At 40.0% G+C, this 18,287-nt stretch overlaps 1 protein-coding gene across 3 annotated transcripts in view; it reads left to right on the top strand.

Moving 5' to 3' along the window:
- The window catches only part of plcb3 (phospholipase C, beta 3 (phosphatidylinositol-specific)), a 54,289-nt gene that overhangs the window by 9,091 nt on the left and 26,911 nt on the right, over positions 1-18,287 (top strand). For 2 of the 3 annotated variants that reach the window (XM_026161723.1, XM_026161722.1), the window contains exon 2: positions 8,482-8,568. In XM_026161723.1, coding sequence (XP_026017508.1) covers positions 8,482-8,568 — 87 coding nt within the window. Of the gene's footprint in view, positions 1-5,381; positions 5,740-8,481; positions 8,569-18,287 lie in introns of those variants that run through there. The other variant, XM_026161725.1, reaches the window with a different exon arrangement.

Below are 18,287 nucleotides of genomic sequence, written 5' to 3'. Positions count from 1 at the left end.
CAACCACAGCCACATGTGAAGTGTTGGGACCGCCATCTGAACTCTGCATCTCGTCTCCTTCTCCTCTTTGACTCTGTTACGAATTTTACCTTCATTTTCTGCCGTCTCTTATCTTGTATGTAATCTCTTGCACATTTGTCATTGCCATCTTTCTTCCTCCTCCTATTCATCTATCTTCTTCCTGTCTTTTGCCTAAGCTCTTCCTTAATTTTCAGACGAGTCTCCCCTTTGCCCTCCTCTTGTATTTCCCTCTTTCTGTCTTGTGTCTTGTGAGTTTTGAGTCTGGTCAGATGTCATGCCGTATCCAATCGTCCACCATTAGTTTTTGGTCCTAGATGGCCTTTATCTCATAAAGCACATAAAGTACTAGAACCACTGTAATGTGAAAACTTTGTATCACCACTATGGATCTTTCCTGTAGATGAACTGACCAATCAATGTTAGTCTTCAGGAAAGTTGAGCATCACTATGTGATACCATTTTACTGCGCAGCAAGGTTTCTTGGCTGTTTTCATCGAGGAATAGAAATACACTTGGCCCGCGTAGCGCTGTTAGAAATCACTGTGACAAGCAGACTGTTGAAATTGGATCAGGTTATAGGGATGATTCAAAGAGATGGACATTGGCTGATTGAAGACTGCCGAGGGTGTAACTGTTTATGCTCTGATGCACATTAATCTGAATAGTGTGATGTGCAAATCTGGTGATTGTTCCACATTCAGATTATTCAGCCGCTTTTGTATTTGTGGCACATGTCCGATCAGCTCCCTGAATGTAGACGCCTGTCATCTGTTCAGCGCAGGAGTTGGCTTTCTCGTGTTGCTCTTAATTCTTTGCGCTTGCGTTAAAAGCAAGTTCTCTGCAGAGAAACAGTTCAGCTCGGTAGGTCCGTCGAGTCGAGCGGAGAGCATTTGCAGGAGAAACAAGAATTTTTTTTGTGCCACAGACTGGACTGTAGTCGTTCCTGACGACGACAAACACTTTTGTCTTTACTCTCATAGGGCACTTTGATCAGACAAGTGCCTTTCAAACAACAATTTTCTCTTTTAGTGAACATTAAACTGCTACAGAGTGCCAGTCCTGTGTGTGTGCCAGTAGGGGGGGAAATCACAAAAACGGATCTTGGCACTTTATTTAGCTGAGTGAAACCTGTGCACACTTGGGTATTGTTCAGTATGCAGAATGTGCCTCTGTCGTCGGAAGGGTTAGTGGTTCATTTGCTGCCTATACAGCCCAATCAGATGAGAGTTAAATGAACCCCGTGGAAATGAAATGGTGCAGCACCTGCAAACAGGAAAAACGGTGCTCGTAAAAGTACTGAGCATGTGCAAGAAGGTAGCACTAACCAAAATATTAAAAAGACTTCAAGAGAAGATCTAGTGTTTAGATCTAGTATGTGTGTATGCCCATCAGACGCCATCTACACCTACACTAAATAAATCTTCACAGACCCGCTTATTTCATTCCTTCCATATTTAATCCTATGGCATACTTTCACATCTCTGGCTTCACTTCTCCCTCCTCGCTCTCCTATGTCTTGAGTCCAAAGGTTACCTACTGTCATCAACTTTTACCATGTTGCCAAAGCAGCTGCTGAAACACACTCGCACTAAGTGCACGCTGGCCCTCTTTCACACACCACTCCCGTAAGCTATTACAAAACACACACACAGAGTTGCAGTGACCAAAGGTGCAGCCGGAGAAGCCACTTTTATCAGTTTCCAACTAATGGCTTTCTCCTGACTGGCATTACACACACACACAATAATTTGTGGTGAAGGCAGTATAACGTGTATTTGGCTTTCTACATCTGAGCTGTTACACATTGTGATTTTTCAAGAGGTGTTCATTAGCTTGTCCGTGTAAGACATCGGCTCCAGGGGTGGTCCCTCCACTCTGTGTGTGTTTGACATTATATGGTCAGGTAATGACGGTGTTTGTCACTGGGTCAGGGCATATGGAGGCAGTCTGGAGAAGGAGACACGGTCTTTAATCAATTAAGGAAGAAGAGATGTTTTTAAACGTTGCTTAGCGAGTAAAGCGAGGCAGCGATTGACACGGAGACGATGAAAATGCAAAGAGGGAAATAAGACTTCAGAGGGATCCTACATATGGCGGTTAATTAGGGAGTGGGTGAGGTCCAATTATAGACCCACCATCCCCCTCTTACACCAACACATCATAGGGTGTTTACAGTAAACATGGTGTCTGTGTATTCACGCCCGTGTGCTAATGATTTCCTGGTTAGTTTTGTAACCTTTACACTTAATGTCAGGTGGAAAATACCTTTGCCTTTGTGTTGTAAAAATAAAAAAACACCTTCAGATAAAGAATAGAGGCATAAATGACAAATTGTTGTCACTACCGTTAATCTTTTGGTCTACAAATTCCTAACTGCAGCCTGCAAATAACTGACTTTATCTATCCAACAATCCCAAAACCAAAGACGTTCAGTGTACGCTGATTAAAAAATATCAAGCCAAGCGTCAAATCCGAACATTTTTGAGGCTACGGCCAAAGAATGTTTGGCATGCGAGCTTGATTTAAGTGATAGGGAGGAAAAAAACAACTAAACAAAAGAATTAAGTGAAAGTATTTCAGACTTCACGTGGAGTCAGAGTGGATGAACCGTGAAAGAAACAAGAAACTGTGTGTATTTCAAGTTGTAAAGGCAACTAACAGGTATGTAAAATCCAGCAGACGTTAAAATGCAAATATATTTGACCAATACTGGTGTGTGTGTGTGGGTGTGTTTGGGTTCATCCTCCAGCCAGTACTTGTAGTATTGCATGTAGGCTTGATAGTGATGTTGTTATAATTCTGGTCATCTGAATCTAAAGATCATGTGTATGTGCTTGCGTGTCTGCCCCCACTAGATTACACAGATACCGCGCATATATTAGTCAGTAGATAGTCAAGTGTCAACAAGAAAACCCGAGTAAGGTTTAGAGTTAATCTCATATTTAGTCCCATTTCAGTACAATCTGAACCAAGCTTAAACCAAAGATGGTCTCTTTATACATCTCTCACTTATGCATGTAAATTAGCAGCACCTGTACTTTTCTTTGTGTGAACAAAGAAATCCGCTTTCCATCATCCTGTTGCACTGGTGTCTCCAGCATGGTTTAAAATATTCCCTACCCTCTCTGGATCTCGGTGCAAAAGGGGTGGGTCTGCCTAATCAGAAAATCCTGTCAGAATTGCATACAGCATCAAGTTTTCCTAGAAACGATTGTGCATTAATTTTCAGGCTGCTGCTTATTTTTCAGCTGCAGGTCTTTCATTCAATTCCAGAAAAATTTCTCAAGTTGTTCCTGAAGGTTGCACAGAAGGTACTAACATATGACATTTATAATATAATGCATAGAATAGTTTGCAGATAGCAGGCAGTGAACTAAACCACATAAGCCCCTACATGGCTTAAAAATATCTTTATTATTGCTACTTTACTACTATTATATTACTACTTTATTACTGTTTTTAACAATTAGAGGAATAATAACATTGCAGCTTTTACTGACTTCGAAGATGACTCATCAGTCTCAAACATACGGACTTGATAATGACTGTAGTCACAATGACAAAATGTGTGCTTGCAGTTGAGATGCAGTGTATGTGTGAACCTGATTATTCTGTCTCTGTTTGTCTCTGCTAAACATGACCTGACCTGACCATATTCATGGATTATTGCCTGTTATTTAATATTGGTTATGTGTTTTCTCAGCTCATTATATTCCTGGTGCACAGTAGTCATGCTATAGAGTTTGTTAATACTAAGTTGTATACATTGAGAACAGGGTCACTTCAGTGTACTAAGTAGTAACCTTTCTATCCGGTCGTTAAGTGATGACGTGACGAATCCTACTTCCGGGCCTAAAGTAGTCTGCGTTTAATATGGCTTTTGTGTTGTTAACATGTTTAATGTTTTGTATTTTCTTCTATTTAATCTCAAAAAGCTCCTAAAACAGTCAGTGATCACTGCTGACCTCCCTCGGCTTTTATTACCACTAATCATTTATTTAAGCTCAGTTTTTAAAACCTTAGGATGTAACTACAGCCCAGCCCATGCAGCAGTATATGAATGACTAACCTCGTATTGTGGATGGATTATCTCAGTTGTTCTCCTGGCTGAAGTTTGGTCCTTTTACAGCATCCTGCCATGCGATTACATTTGTTCCTGACCACCGAGAACACTCACGTTAACTTTTATCGAGTGGAAAAAAGTTAGCTTGTTTATATTATTCTAACATAGCTGTGTCGCTAGCGGTCACGTAGCACATCATTATATACCAGCTAGCCAAACTTCAGTAACCCTACAAACGTCACTGCTGTTTCGTTTTCTGTCTTCATTTATGTTGGAAGTGATAACAGAGCTGTACGTTTTAATTTGTTTCCAAAACCCCGCAGTCAGGACATGTTATATTGTATTTAGATAGAAGCTAGCGAGCTAACTTCCTGCTAACTTCTAACTCCGTTAAATTACATAAATTCCGTTTTCATGGATGCCTGGATGTTAAACTCAATTTTTACACCTGGTAGAGCAGAACGCTGATCATTTTATTAAAGATAAAAGACTTTAGACAGTTTTTCAACTCTCAGTAATGCCATAGTGATCGTTTGATATATGGACCTGCAGCGGAGTTTAGGCCCAGACACGGCTAGTGACGTCAGACTTAACGACCGGATTGTCTTCAACTAACAATATGTGTGCAGTTTTATTACAACATAGGCTAGCAATGATTAGCTGTATATCCAGTCTTGCTTTGCAGGGACAGTAGAGCATGAAGCTGAGGTAACATTGTCAGGTCTGTCATATTGTTCCACTTATTGCCGTCATCATTTTTAGCTGGTGAGGTTGAATAGATCCTTAGTTTAGCAAAATCTTTAATTTAAAGGCAACAATTGGTATAATCTTTTAAAACTGGCTTTTTTGTTTGAATGTTTTTGGGTTTTTATTATATTTGCTTGTCATTTAGCACTAGGAACATCTGACTTTCCAAATGGAAGTTTTAGTTTGTGTTTTCAGTTCTGTTGTCTTGCAGACATAAGATACACAAACAAAAGCTAGGCTGGAGATTTGCAAGCTTCACTGCAAGACATTTGCTCTGACCAATCACCGGCTGAAAAGAGGCCATGACATCAGGTCACAGCCTTAAGATGGTAATCACAGCGTGAAATTGGGTATGTATAGCATTCCATTTGCACCAGTGAGTAAGCAGAGGTCACGAGTTCAGTGATTAAGCGCACGTTTGACTTCACGATTTGAAGTTGCATTCAAATTATTCTGTCAGTGAGTTTCTGTTCAGAGCGAAGCAGTAACTGCTGGTATCTCTAGAGCTGGCTGGAGCTTCAGACTGTGTTTTTGTGTTATAGCTGCTTCTTGCTAACTAAGCTAACGCAGCTCACTTTTAAAAGAACATATTGCTGCTTATTAAGGCCTGATGATGGGTCTAAAATCGCCCCCTTGTCTACTCAGTCATTGCTAGTCACTATAGCAACAATAAAATGGCTGACATTATGCGTGGTCAAGTTAGAAAAATGAGGCTGATTTAAGATACAGCATTAGATTTAACTTCAGCTACCTCTCCTGACATTTTGTTTTATTTTCTATTATAATATTTTTTTCTTGCTCCCATCCACCTACTTCTATCCTGTTCTTAAACCTTTGTCTTTCTCCTTTATTTACCTCTCTTGCTAACCTGCGCTCTCTGTTAGCCAACCTTGGAGCCTAAAATGAAGGTAGGTTCAGCTTAAAATGTAATGTATGTTTTGCAAGGAGTCTATAAGGGAACATTTTAAGAGTTTGGGAAACACTGGGAATATTTTTGCTTAGGGTTGGTAACACGAGAAGCCCAGCATTAGACGCTAAATTTGTTGCTTAGCATAAAAGCTAAAACAGGAAATACGACTAGCCAGGCTCTGTCCAAAGGTAACAGATGGTGAAAGATAACAATATATCACAAGATATGTGTTGTTTGGATAGCTCATGGGTTTAAATGAAAACACTAAACTAATATGGTGCACATTTATTCCCTTTTTTTGAATATAAAGTATAAATGAAAACTGTTAGCGTTGTTAGCTGTTTTATAACTGTTTTATAGACGTAAAGAAAAATTGTGTACTTTAAGTATACAAGAGTATACTTAAGGACTACAGTCCTTTATGGAGTCCCATAAAGTTTTCCTGTCTTTGCCAGTTGCCTCCATCACTTATTTTATCAACCCACTCTGTTTTTTGTGTGGAAGCCTTCTAGTGCTTTTTTCCTGTTCGCTTCATTTTTGTGTTTGAGTTAAAATTGCAGTTATTAATGTTTCAGCTTTGTTGAACTCGCATGATAGCTGCATATGTTTTTCACCACACATTAATGAAATTATAAAGCTTCTTTCCTTTGTTAAGTTGATAGTGAGAAAGTTTTATGTGGTTACCAGGAGGTCCTTCTCTCTCTTTATAATCCGATTATGAGAAGTATATTGTTAAGTTGATGCTTTGGTGTTGTGAGTCTGTCACTTTAATAGCAATTTGAATCAACATCCCTGTTTCCCGGGCGGTCTTGGCAATGTGTTTGTCTGTTGGACCAGAGTGTGACTGTAATTACGCAGCCAGAAGCTCTGTGTGTGTGTATTTGTGTGCCTGTGTTTGTGCATGTGGTCATCGTATCTTGCGTACGACTCCATAATGATGATGCAAATGATATGTTGATTCAGGCTTCTGTGCCATCATTATGCTGCACATGAATGAGATCGTCATGCTGGTTAAAGTTTGTGGTTTCCAGCTTGAAAACAGCTGTTGAGCAACATGTGACATAAACACACGGTGTCCTTTCCTTTGTCTTTCTGTCCATCTACAATGTCATAAAGTTAAACAAAGTAGAGTTTTATACTAACTGGGTCTTATTATTTTTGTAGGTTGGCCATAATTTTGATGGTAACAACAAACTTTCAGTCAGTAGCGAGCATTTAGGATTTTCCCATCTGTTGAGTCCGTGCTTCTTCTGCTACTATACAGATGGGTCGTGATTTTCCTTGAAAAGTGTTAGCAAAGCGTATCTGTCCCGGTTCAACAATAAGCAAATGAGTTATGTAGTCCATGAAATGTGCGATGACTTTCTTTTCTACAGCATTTTCCTCGTAAATAAATATGTAAATGATTAAAGTGTGAAAGCAGTCCCAAGTTCAGGTGTTTTACCTAATCACTGTTTTTTTTTAATTATCAATGGTAAATACCTCTCACTATTTTCACACATTACGTTTTTTTGTTTTTTTTTTGTTTTTTTATAATTAACTACAACTATATTAAAACTGTTAAACAAAAAAAACCCCCCAAAATTAAATATATATAACATGCCTTTAATTTTAGACTACAGTCTTTTCAATATAGTCTGATTAGTCAATCTGAGGATGCATCAGTAGACATGTTTGATACTGGGACTCTGTTTGACTCAAGCGTTCACATTCCGATCCCCGTTTAGAACGTCTTTAATGTGCCACTGACAAACGGCACCCATATTATGACAAAAACAACAACTATAAATAGCACGGAAGCTAATAAAAGCTAAAGTAAAATTAAAATTCAAAAACAAACTAATGAAAAATACTACAGAGCAATTTGAGACTGACCTAAATACTACACTCTGCTATGCAAGTACAGATTTTACACTTACTTACATTTATATTTTTAAGTAAAGTCATTTAAAAATAGTCATTTGGCTGCGATGATTTAAGGTTTAACATAAATAACTAGACTTAACAAATGTTAGTCAAATCTGTTTGTTTTTTTTCTATCATAGACAAAAATAATTCAGCTTATTTATCAAATTAAGAAATCGCCAAATATCAGTATTGGTATCAATATTAAAATCCTATATTGGTGGGGCCTGATTGCCTTATGTTATGGAACAGCTGGCTGAAACTCCAACAAACTGGCTGTAGTTGGCCAAAAATACCAAATTTTACAATGCTGTTGAGTTATTTATTTTATCAGCTTATGTCTAGTTAGTTAGCAAGGTACTTGCAAGCGTATTAATATTAATCATAGCTTTTGAAATGATCTATATTCTGCTATAGTACAAGCTACATGCTTATCTTAGATTACAGAATATAGTTGTTTCCCAGTCTTCCTGCTGACGCCTCATGATGTAATACCAGTATCCTCTTTCATCGCTGGCGTGGCTCACTTTTTCATTTCAGAAATGTACTTTAGAGGTCTTTACCCTGTGGATAGTTCAGCTTTTTGAAGGATTTAAACTTTTTTACTAGCAAACAATGACAGAGAGCGAGTGTTTGAGACCTTAATTCACTGTGTGTTGTGATAATGTTCCAACATAATACCCCATCAAATTCAAGGCCAAATCTATAAAAAGTAAGACCCACATTGTAATAAACACTGGCTCCTGTTTTGAGTTGCACATTGTGTTTTTTCTCTTCTTGGACCTTTATTTTGTGTTTGCAATTTTTTAACATCTACATTTCTGTTGTCGCCTAGGAGCCTAACAGTACACAGCCGACGCTGATAAACCTGAAAGTTGATCCGGAAGGATTCTTCCTCTACTGGACCATAGGTGCTGGCCAGGTGAGACGTACTCGATGTCTTACACACACAGAGTTACACACATACAAACTGATTACCTTCAAAGTCGGCCAAATAGACTGTCGCACATCTCCGAAGTACTCGGACACAATCAAATACAAATGAGCCACTCTAACCATAATGGGTTTTTAATGTACCATCATGAGTGCTAATATGGATATTACACTTGTTATTTGTCTACTTTAACACCACTACATAGCTACGCTCCCACTTCTCCTACATATTTCATCTGTCTTTCTAAATTGCTGTTTCTTCCTCAGCTCTTTGTGTCACTTATTGTGGTTTTACCGGCCCATTAGTTCAACCAAAATGGGTTTCATCAATTTGTCCTGGCCTTGTTTGTCTCCTGTTTTCTCCTGTTCACTCTGATCCCTGTAGTCTTTGTGGTTATCAGCAATCCTCCATCTCTTTTCCCCCCCCCATTCATGTGTTATTGCTTCACAACATCCGTCCTTCCTCTCCTTGACTTAAGAGGTTACGTTTAAGCCATTAGTTTAGTAATATTGGATTTTGCATTTTAGGCATTCAGCAATAAACTGGGAATTGGCAGCATGATGGTGATTCTGACTGTGGTTATGTATGTAGATGTATGGGATCATAATGAGTTATTCCTTTGATATTGGAGTATGGATATGGTAATCTGCTGTCATGGATAAACATTTCCATAAACAAATCCTGTGAACAAAGCTGCCCTTCTGTTATATAGTGAGATATAGGCAATATCTCACTGTTATCCTTTTACTCATCTCTTCACATAACCGGTATATCTCGGTTATGGTGGTCTGGTCTGTACATTTTATAAGGCTTTCTGGATCAAATGACATTACAGGGGCAGCTCAATTAACTCCCTCCCACACGCGCTTACACACAAACAAAAGTCTTTCCCAGTGACTTTGTTTTTCTCCTTCCCTTTCTTCTGCATGCACAAACCTTCTCCCTCTTTATTTCTGGCTGTCTGTTTATCCAAAAGGCATGTAAGGAATGACCTGTTGATAGGCAATATTATCACTGGGTTCTGTCTGCGTGTTTTGCAGTATGTGTATGCACTGCATGTGTGCGCATAACTGGGCCAGAGCACACGTCACGCTGTCGGCCTGCACATGTGTCAGCATGTGTTTGTGCATTCACATAACAGACACAAGCTTTAAATACTCATTCTATCCTGACGTCTTACTTATATGTATGTGTGTGTGTGTGTGTGTGTGTGTGTGTGTGTGTGTGTGTGTGTGTGTGTGTGTGTGTGGGGTATTAGGATAATAGGCCATTTGTCGCCTGAGGTGCAACTGTGACACTGTTTAGCAAAGAGTCAGATTGTCAGTCATTGAATGTTTTCAACAAGGTGGTAAAGCTGCTCACTGTGACTGAAGATAGTTTCACAAAAAGATGACTTGAGACAGCATTTGAGGAAAGAGAGGAAAGGGACAACACATTGTTTCCAATGTCACTGATTAAACAGTGTACATCTTTAGTTTTCTCGGAGTCATTAGAGAAAAAAAATCAAAATAGGTACACTCTATGCACTTTCTTTTTGCAAGCTTGATGCCTAAATTACCCACAACACAATTGTACCAGTAGTTTGGACAGAGATCCGTATAGACTGAAGCAGAGGTGAGAGGTGGACCGGACACTCTTTCCCTACCCACAGATTTATCACATGTTTGTAGATTTTATATATTTTATTATTATTATTATTATTATTTATTTATTATTATTTTTTTTTTACTATTTAATTTGTAAAAATGTGTATACACACACACACACACACACACACACACACACACACACACACACACACACACACACGTAGGAAAATATTTAGTATACACATCCAGAAATGCATACACTATTATATATTGTACATATATTTATTAGTTTCAGGTTGGCCATTCTTGTATTTTGCTCGTTTGTGTTGTTGTGTTTGCACATCTCTGTTGCTTGTGGGGCTCGCACACAAGAATTTCACTCGCATGTGCTGTGCCAGTGTGCCTGCACATGTGATGTGACAATAAAAGTGATTTGATTTGATTTGATTTGATTTGATGTTGCGCTTTGAAAGAACATCATCCGGTCTTTAAGTCTGACGCCATTAGCTGTTTCTGGGTCCAAACTCCGCTTCAGGTCCCAACGTCAAACGAACACTGCGGCATCACTGAGAGTTAAACTGTCTAAATTGTTCAATCTTTAATAAAATGATCAGTTTGGCTGCTCTGCCAGGTGTAACAATTAAGTTTAAAATACAGGCGTCTGTGAAAACAGGATTTATGAAATTTAACGGAGGTCGAAGTTAGCAGGAAGTTAGCTCGCTAGTTTCAACCTAAACATAATATACTATGTTGTGACTGAGAGATTTCTGAAAAAATTAAAATTCACAGCTCTGCTATAACTTCATATATAACTGACAGACAGAAAACTAAACAGCAGTCACGTTTGTAGGGTTACTGACGTTTGGCTAGCTGGCATATGATGCTACGTGGTGGCTAGCTACACAGCTATGGTTAGCATGACATAAACACATTAGCACAGTGACGCTGGAGGATGAACGTTAACCTTTTTACACTCAATAAAAGTTAACGTGAGGGTTCCTGATGGTTTTGGAGAAATGCAATTGTATGGCAGGATCCTGTAAACGGACCAAACTTCAGTCAGAGCCACTGATATAATCCATCCACTGACGTTTTTTAGGGGTTTGTTTAGGTTAAATAACAAGATACAAAGCATTAAAACCATTAAAAAAACAGCCTTAATAATTGCAGAGTAGTTTGGACCTGGAAGCAAGGTTCATATGTTATCGCTTGAAGACCGGATTGTATTGAGTCCATGTTGTTCTGTCACAAAGTGAAATAGACCGGTTTCACATTACTAATCAATTGAATTAATGCGAGCTTGAGCTTCATTTAGAAGAGTTTTTGAGACCTCTACATCATCAGTGTGATTTAAAACCTGAATAAGTTGCATAAGTTGAGTAAATTTTTAAACATTAAGTTGCATAAAAATGCCAGAAGTACCAGAAATGTACAAATAAAAACTCATATGGGCTAATTTATATTTCATTTCTTTTTGTTCTTCCTAAGTTGCCAAAAGGTTCAATAAAAACACTTCAGTTTTTTTTTTTTTTTTAAAAATCTAATTTTCCAGCAGTTATTTTGTGGTCCAGGCTTTACAGAGTTAAACAACATTTCCATGATAAACAGCCGTCTGTTACACACATGCTGATTCCTTATTTGCTTGACTCTAAACACTTCTACACATGCTCCGTAGTCCTGAAACTTTTCTAGACTTCACCACCATGCAGCTGCACGTGAGATTGTTTAGTGGGTGGGACAGTTCCAGTCTTTTACTGGCCAATTCTCTAGTGCCAAGCTGGTGTTGTGCTTGTTTTATACCCATTTAAAATAGAGCGGGCAGTAATTGGGTAGATGTGCCCTCCCTCCTGCTTGCTCTATCAAGGCAGCGCCCTCACCCAAACCCAACAGGGTGTTTATAATCGTGATGATCTACAGCAGAGAAACTCCAGCCATGTGTGGAAAAAGGCTGATTAGTTATTACATCATTTGCGTTGTGGTGTTTCTTTCTTTCTTTATTTTTTGAAATAAGAAGAACATTAGTTTAATGCCTCCTTTGAAATAAAGTTGCACTAAATGCCAGATTAGATTTAATCCCTGTGAGTGTGATGAAAGAAATCTAGGTGGACTGTCTGTCAAGCCGACTCCAGTCCATTTGCTTGCGTGAACCCAGTTATGCAAACAATGGATTTTCATAATATCAGATTTTATCTTTCCACTACACCAATGCCTAAGTCGAGGAAGATTCCCCTCTGCCTTACTGGAAATGCAAGCAGCAAGCGCTGGTAGTGCCGCCTCATTTGCCTCGTGTGCCACAGTGTTTGACTTTTCTTTCATTGCTGCCTTTTGTCTTTGTTAGTGTTGGCATGACTAAGGCCGATTGTGGTCCCCATTCTTACTTCAGTAGCGGGAATCCAGCTCTCTGATGACCGCGGCCACGAAAAATCCTTAAAAACCTTCAGGCCACCAAGGCTAATTACAGGGAAACACTGGTGTCCTTGACATGGATAGGGTCAGACTGGCAGTGACTAATAGTGTTTGCTCATTATGTTGGATGTTATGTTGAAAATGACTGGCCAGTGCTGTTATATTTGTTTCTTCAGCTTTTCTCAGAATGAACAGCAAATGAGAATCGGGCTCGGGGAAATCTTCCTTGCAAACGTCCTGTTGCTCGTGTTGTTGAAAATAGGCGCACCTGAATGTATAAAAATGCACTCGGGCTTTACAGAAGTCCTAATTTAAAGTGGCTGTAGTCATTTCAACGATACCAGAGTGAAGCTTCAATTCAGCGTTGCGACTCCCCAGGAGATTTCCAAGCAGAGCTGAAAAGAAAGAGGACACTGCAACACAGATATCCAGCGATCATTAATGAGAACAGTTAATACGCTTTTACACAGATGACAAGGGTATTCTGGAAGAAACCCATTTCTCTGAATAGAGCCACCCAAAATATTGGCTCTCCAGTGCATTTTTATATTTTTGCCACTCTGACATTTAAATGATAAAGAGCAGAGATTTACACCAAAGTCATCTATGAGGATTTAATTTGAGGATTCTTCCCAGTTGACTTGATCAAGATCTATTGCATCAACCTGATTCATTTAATTCAGGGTGCCCGTGGTCACTGAGTGGAACTGGATCACTCACTAGAGTCATTTTTAGAATCTCAGCAAAGGCCTGGAAGGACATCGAAAAAGTCCGCAACCCAAAAATGTCAAAAGCACTTTTCTAACAACTTAAGAGGATGTGTTGTACCACAAAGGTGACATTGCATTTTATTTAGGACAGGCACGCAAGCATGAAAGCTCGACCCCTCCTCTGGATTTCATTTTGAGCGGAGTTTCTCTTCCGTTTCCCGCCCAGCATATAGTTCTTCTAATCGCTGCAGCTCAACAGTAATGTCATAACATGAAATAAATTTACTCTGTGGATGAAAAGATGTTGTTGTGAATAACTCGAAGAGGAGCTGACCACCCAGGATGCAGTGGGGCCATTGATTTGAAAAAAGAAAGAAAGAAAAGAAGTAAACTTGTGTTGAGAAGAGCATCCCTAACAAACCACTTAAATATTGGCCTACGTGCAGCCCAGGGGAAGCATGTTTCCATCCCTTTTCCTCTTCCTTCATCCGTCACCCTTCTATTACCCTCCTTTTATTCCGCGCTGACTTTATTTGGATTACCTGCCTCCTTTTTCTCACCTTTTCACATAACTTTTCCTCATGAAATCTGGTTTATCTCAGTCGCTTTGAGCCTTTTCACCTTTTTCACCAGGTAATTCTCTCCTCATCCTGTCTTATCTCCATCTGCGTTGTGTCACCTTTGTCTCAATCTTCGCTTTGTTTAACATTTCCCTTTAAATATATCTCTACTTTTCTCTTCTTTTTTTCCAGGGTCTCATTTATCTCCGTCTCTTTGCTGACACTTTTTCTTCACGGCGATTTTCTTCCTGCTGATAATTTCTTTCTCCATCCTTCTACAGCAGTCTTTCACATCTCTTCCTCTGCACCTCCCCCTTCCTTCTCTTTGTTATCGCCCTCTCTCCATCTTTGTGTAACGTCCAGAGGTTCGGCTTATGAGACCTCTGACGTATGAGTGTATACTCAGAGCCCAGAACGTCCCATAAGTCTTCCGTTGTTCTGTGGAAGAGCTTTGTCCTGGGAAACATCACACATTAAATAAATCCTTCTGCGAGAGGTGTTTGGTGTGCGGGTTTATCCATTCTCAACTCTGCTAGTGCCGATAACGACCAACTGTTGCTGACAGAAACACAAACACACACGCGCTGTACACAGTGGTTGTGGGCAGACACACCCCACCGTGCACTGGTCTGCACTGTTTTTCCCCCTGTCTTTCACTTCACTGTGCTCCTTTCTTTGCCTCTGAGATAAAGGAACATGACCAGTAACAAGAGTTTTCTCTGTCTAGTCAAAGAACAACTTCACTTCAACCGCTATTTACACTCTTTTGGTATTGCATTTATACATCATTTGCATGTTCATTTGTTATTTTGGCCTCAAAACAAATTACTTGATTTGCTTTGAGCAAATAACAGCTCAGCAAAGTTTCTAATTTAAACTTTAAATTTGTTTATTTTTTTATGGTTATTTAAAAAAACCTGGCTTGGGTTCAAATAAGCTCTTTTTTTTGGTAATCAGCCTGTCATTTCTGAGGATTTATGGAGGCATTAAATGTTTTCCCATGACATTATGATGAGTAACATGTTGTTGGATGAGATGCCTCAGCACACACTGCAAATGTAACCGTCCTAAATACAAGTTTTCTTTGACCTTACTTAACTAACCTAAGGCATGTTGTAGCAGACCGCTATGGTCCAATAGGAACCCAGTATGGAGGAGCTTTCTAGGAGGCATTGCAGCCCTCCAACCCTTAAGCAAAAACTTAGCACTTTGGCACTGTCGAGGAAAAAAAAAAAAAAAAACCCTTTCGGTCATCGTTTCGTCTTCAGATCTGTAACAGTAAAGGCTTGTGACCTGCCATAATTCTTAACTCCCAAAGACCCCACTTGAGTAAATAGCTGTGGCTAAATGCTGAACGCAGAGTGCATGCCAGTGGTCGCGGGTTACACAAGATCCACATGCACATCCCATACCCACACATCTGTTACAACATATGCTTGCAACTTCCTGCTAATTCTGCAGCGTGTCCTTCTGCTGTCCTCTGGCCAAACTTTCCTCCTCTTTATATTTGTGTCTTAACCTCCTAGGACCTGTCGTCCACATATGTGGACATCACATTTTGAGGTGTCAAGACCAAAATACAAAATTTTGCTCTAAAAGGGCCTGATATCCACTTACGAGGACATTATGCTGCCGCTGTTCTATCGAAATTTAAAACGAATGTCCTCATATCTGGATCTCATTTTTCTCAGAAGCAAAAATCAGTAAAAAAAAAAGAAAAGAAAATCAGGTAATTCTTTGTTTTTACATTCATCAGGTCCCAATCAGCCCAAATAGCAAAGAGAAATTGAAAATGCATACTATGAAAGAGTTCGGGTCTTAGGAGGTTAAATTAGGTATCATGCAGATGCTACTGGAGTTAAAAGAACAGTAAGGTTGAGGCGAATGGAGCATATTTGGATGGATGTTAAACTACAGCCATAAGTACATAAAAATGTCAAAAGTTTATTGTTTGCCATTTTAGTTTCTATGCATTTTTTTATTTTTTGCTGTAAGAAATCATCCTATGAGAGGGAGCAAGGGACACTTATAGCCCGACTCACACGGCTGACAAAAAAACATTGAACCTGCAATCTTATATTGCAGTCCTACTGAGGCCTATTGAAGCTGGGTGCCAGTTTCCCCTTAAACTCCTGTTTTCGCCTTTTTCTTATAGTCGCCCTCTATTGCTATTTTTATACTAAACTGACAGCCAAAATCTGTGTAAATCTGCCAGTATGTTCAACCACTGCACATCGCTTTGTGACTACTGGCTAGTCACTAGTAGACATTCAAGGTTCCAGTCACTGTAATGTATTTACCATCCTTCCATATTCTATCAGTGGCGTCCTTGGCTGGTATTTGCATTCATCTCTTTCTGCAAAGCTGAGAAAAGTTTAACTCGGGACGAGCGCCCAGCTGATAAAGGCTGCTATAGATGCCAGCGCCGATGTACCGATACTGCTGATATGTTGCTTGTGACCCATGCACCTTGCATGTCCTGTGGTTATTTAAATGCTGTGATGGATTAGCCTGCTAATAAATCAGCACTTGATTTATTAGCATTTATTTATTTATATTAATTTAATTTATTTATCAACCACTGAGCGTGGCTGAGATTTTCCCATTTCTTCTTGTCAATCCAACTTCCATCTACCATTTGTTTCACTGCAGAGTAAATGTCTGGGTTAAACAGAATAGAAACGGGAAACGAATATGGCGGGATGTGATGAGTCATATGGTTTTAAAGACCAATGCCAGCAACGCACATCTTTAGTGTTTTTCGCTTGGTAACAGTCCTGACAGTGCTAGCACGGATGATCATTTCCAATGAATAAAACTGACCTCAATTCAGTTCTGTACTTTCGATCCTGGTGGAGAGCAGCCTCAGCTGTCACCTGGTTTGAGGTGAAATGCACCTCGCCCAATGACTAATCTTCCCGTTTGCTCGGTTTTACACTGCCTGTCCTTTCTTTCACACGTTTGGCTTCAGCTCTGTCTACACTTCTAATCCTTCTTCAATTTGTCCTTCTCTCCCTGCCGTTTCCCTTCCCCATGTTGCTCTCCCTCTTGGGGCAGCTGGTAGCTATCAGAGGGATAAGGCAAAAGATGTTCCTCTAATATAAACTGAAGGATGACATTTCCTCCCTCTCTGATCTCCATTTCTTTTAGCATTCCACCTCGCTGTCTAGGTTTTCTGTCCTTGTTCTTCCTCTAGATTTTAATCAATGAATACATGTTCTCACCAGTGTTTGGTCTTTTTTGTTTTGTTTTTTGGGGGGAACAGCACTTCTAATCTCTCACTCTCTCTCTCTCTTGGCGTGGGAAAGTGGGCAGGAAGTAGTTCAGACGCGGCATGGGGGTTCTGGGGAATTTTTTTTTGCCCCCTCTTCCCTCATCCCTCCTCCCTTCTTCTACTCTTCTTGAATTCCCCTTGTTCTGTCCTTCCTCCTTCCACTTGTCATTTCTTCCTTCTTTCCTTTAAGGTGTCATATCGATACCACCTGGGCTTATAAACATTTGCCCCCTGAGGGATGTAACCTGTGTCTCAGACTTCCGGTTTGGTCGGTGATTTTGCACGCCTTCACCAGACTGACGTGTAGGACACAAACCACAAACAAAAACCTGCAACGATATGTCAGGTATTGTGTGTGTGTGTGTGGTGTGAGTTTTAAAAAACACCCAGGAGGCGTGAAAGTGATACGAACCATGCAAATCCAACATGACAAAAAGCATTAGGCAGTGGATGAGGCTGAGATGGGATTTTAAATAAGTGTGTATCTCTTTAAAGAGGTCATTTGGTAATAACGTTGCCGTTAATGAACCAGAACCGTATACTGAACGGGTAATAGTGAGTGCATGCATGCGTGTGGATATGCCAGGCTAGGAAGTATAGTAACAGCCTCTTGCAGCTACACAGCTCTGTGTGTGTCTGTAAATGAACCAACTGAATTGTCAGTAAAATGACTGTTGGCAGGTATAAGTAGAGATCTAATAGAGATTATCTCCCTTGCTCAAGTCGGACATCCCCAGAGGAATTAACTTGGAGCGGGGGGCTTGCATAACACACTCTTGATCATCTTTACACACACACATGCGCACACACAGTGGTTCACAGGGGAAGTTGAGCGTGTCGGCCGATACTTTGACAGCTTCCTCCCCGTGTTTTATTTTCTGTTGACATTATCTGCTCGAGCACATGGCAGACCGAGTCTTCCCATTAACTCCTGTATAGACGGAAACATAGTGACACTAATGCACACACACAGACACGCACGCACAGACAAAAATCACGCACAGTGTCAAAATTCAGTTCTTCTCTGCGAGAAGAACTGAGACGCTGCACGGTATCGAATCCATTGTGTGAGCAGATGCTTGTGCATGTGTGCGTTTCTGTTTGACAGACGTGTCGTTCTCTCGGCGTAGCTAATGAGACTGCCACCCTGTCTCTGTGTGTTTGCGTC

This window comes from Astatotilapia calliptera, chromosome 3 (assembly GCF_900246225.1).
Source record: "Astatotilapia calliptera chromosome 3, fAstCal1.2, whole genome shotgun sequence".
Taxonomy (NCBI): domain Eukaryota; kingdom Metazoa; phylum Chordata; class Actinopteri; order Cichliformes; family Cichlidae; genus Astatotilapia; species Astatotilapia calliptera.
Note: the sequence above shows the minus strand (reverse complement) of the source record. Positions and strands in the feature narration are given on the sequence as shown.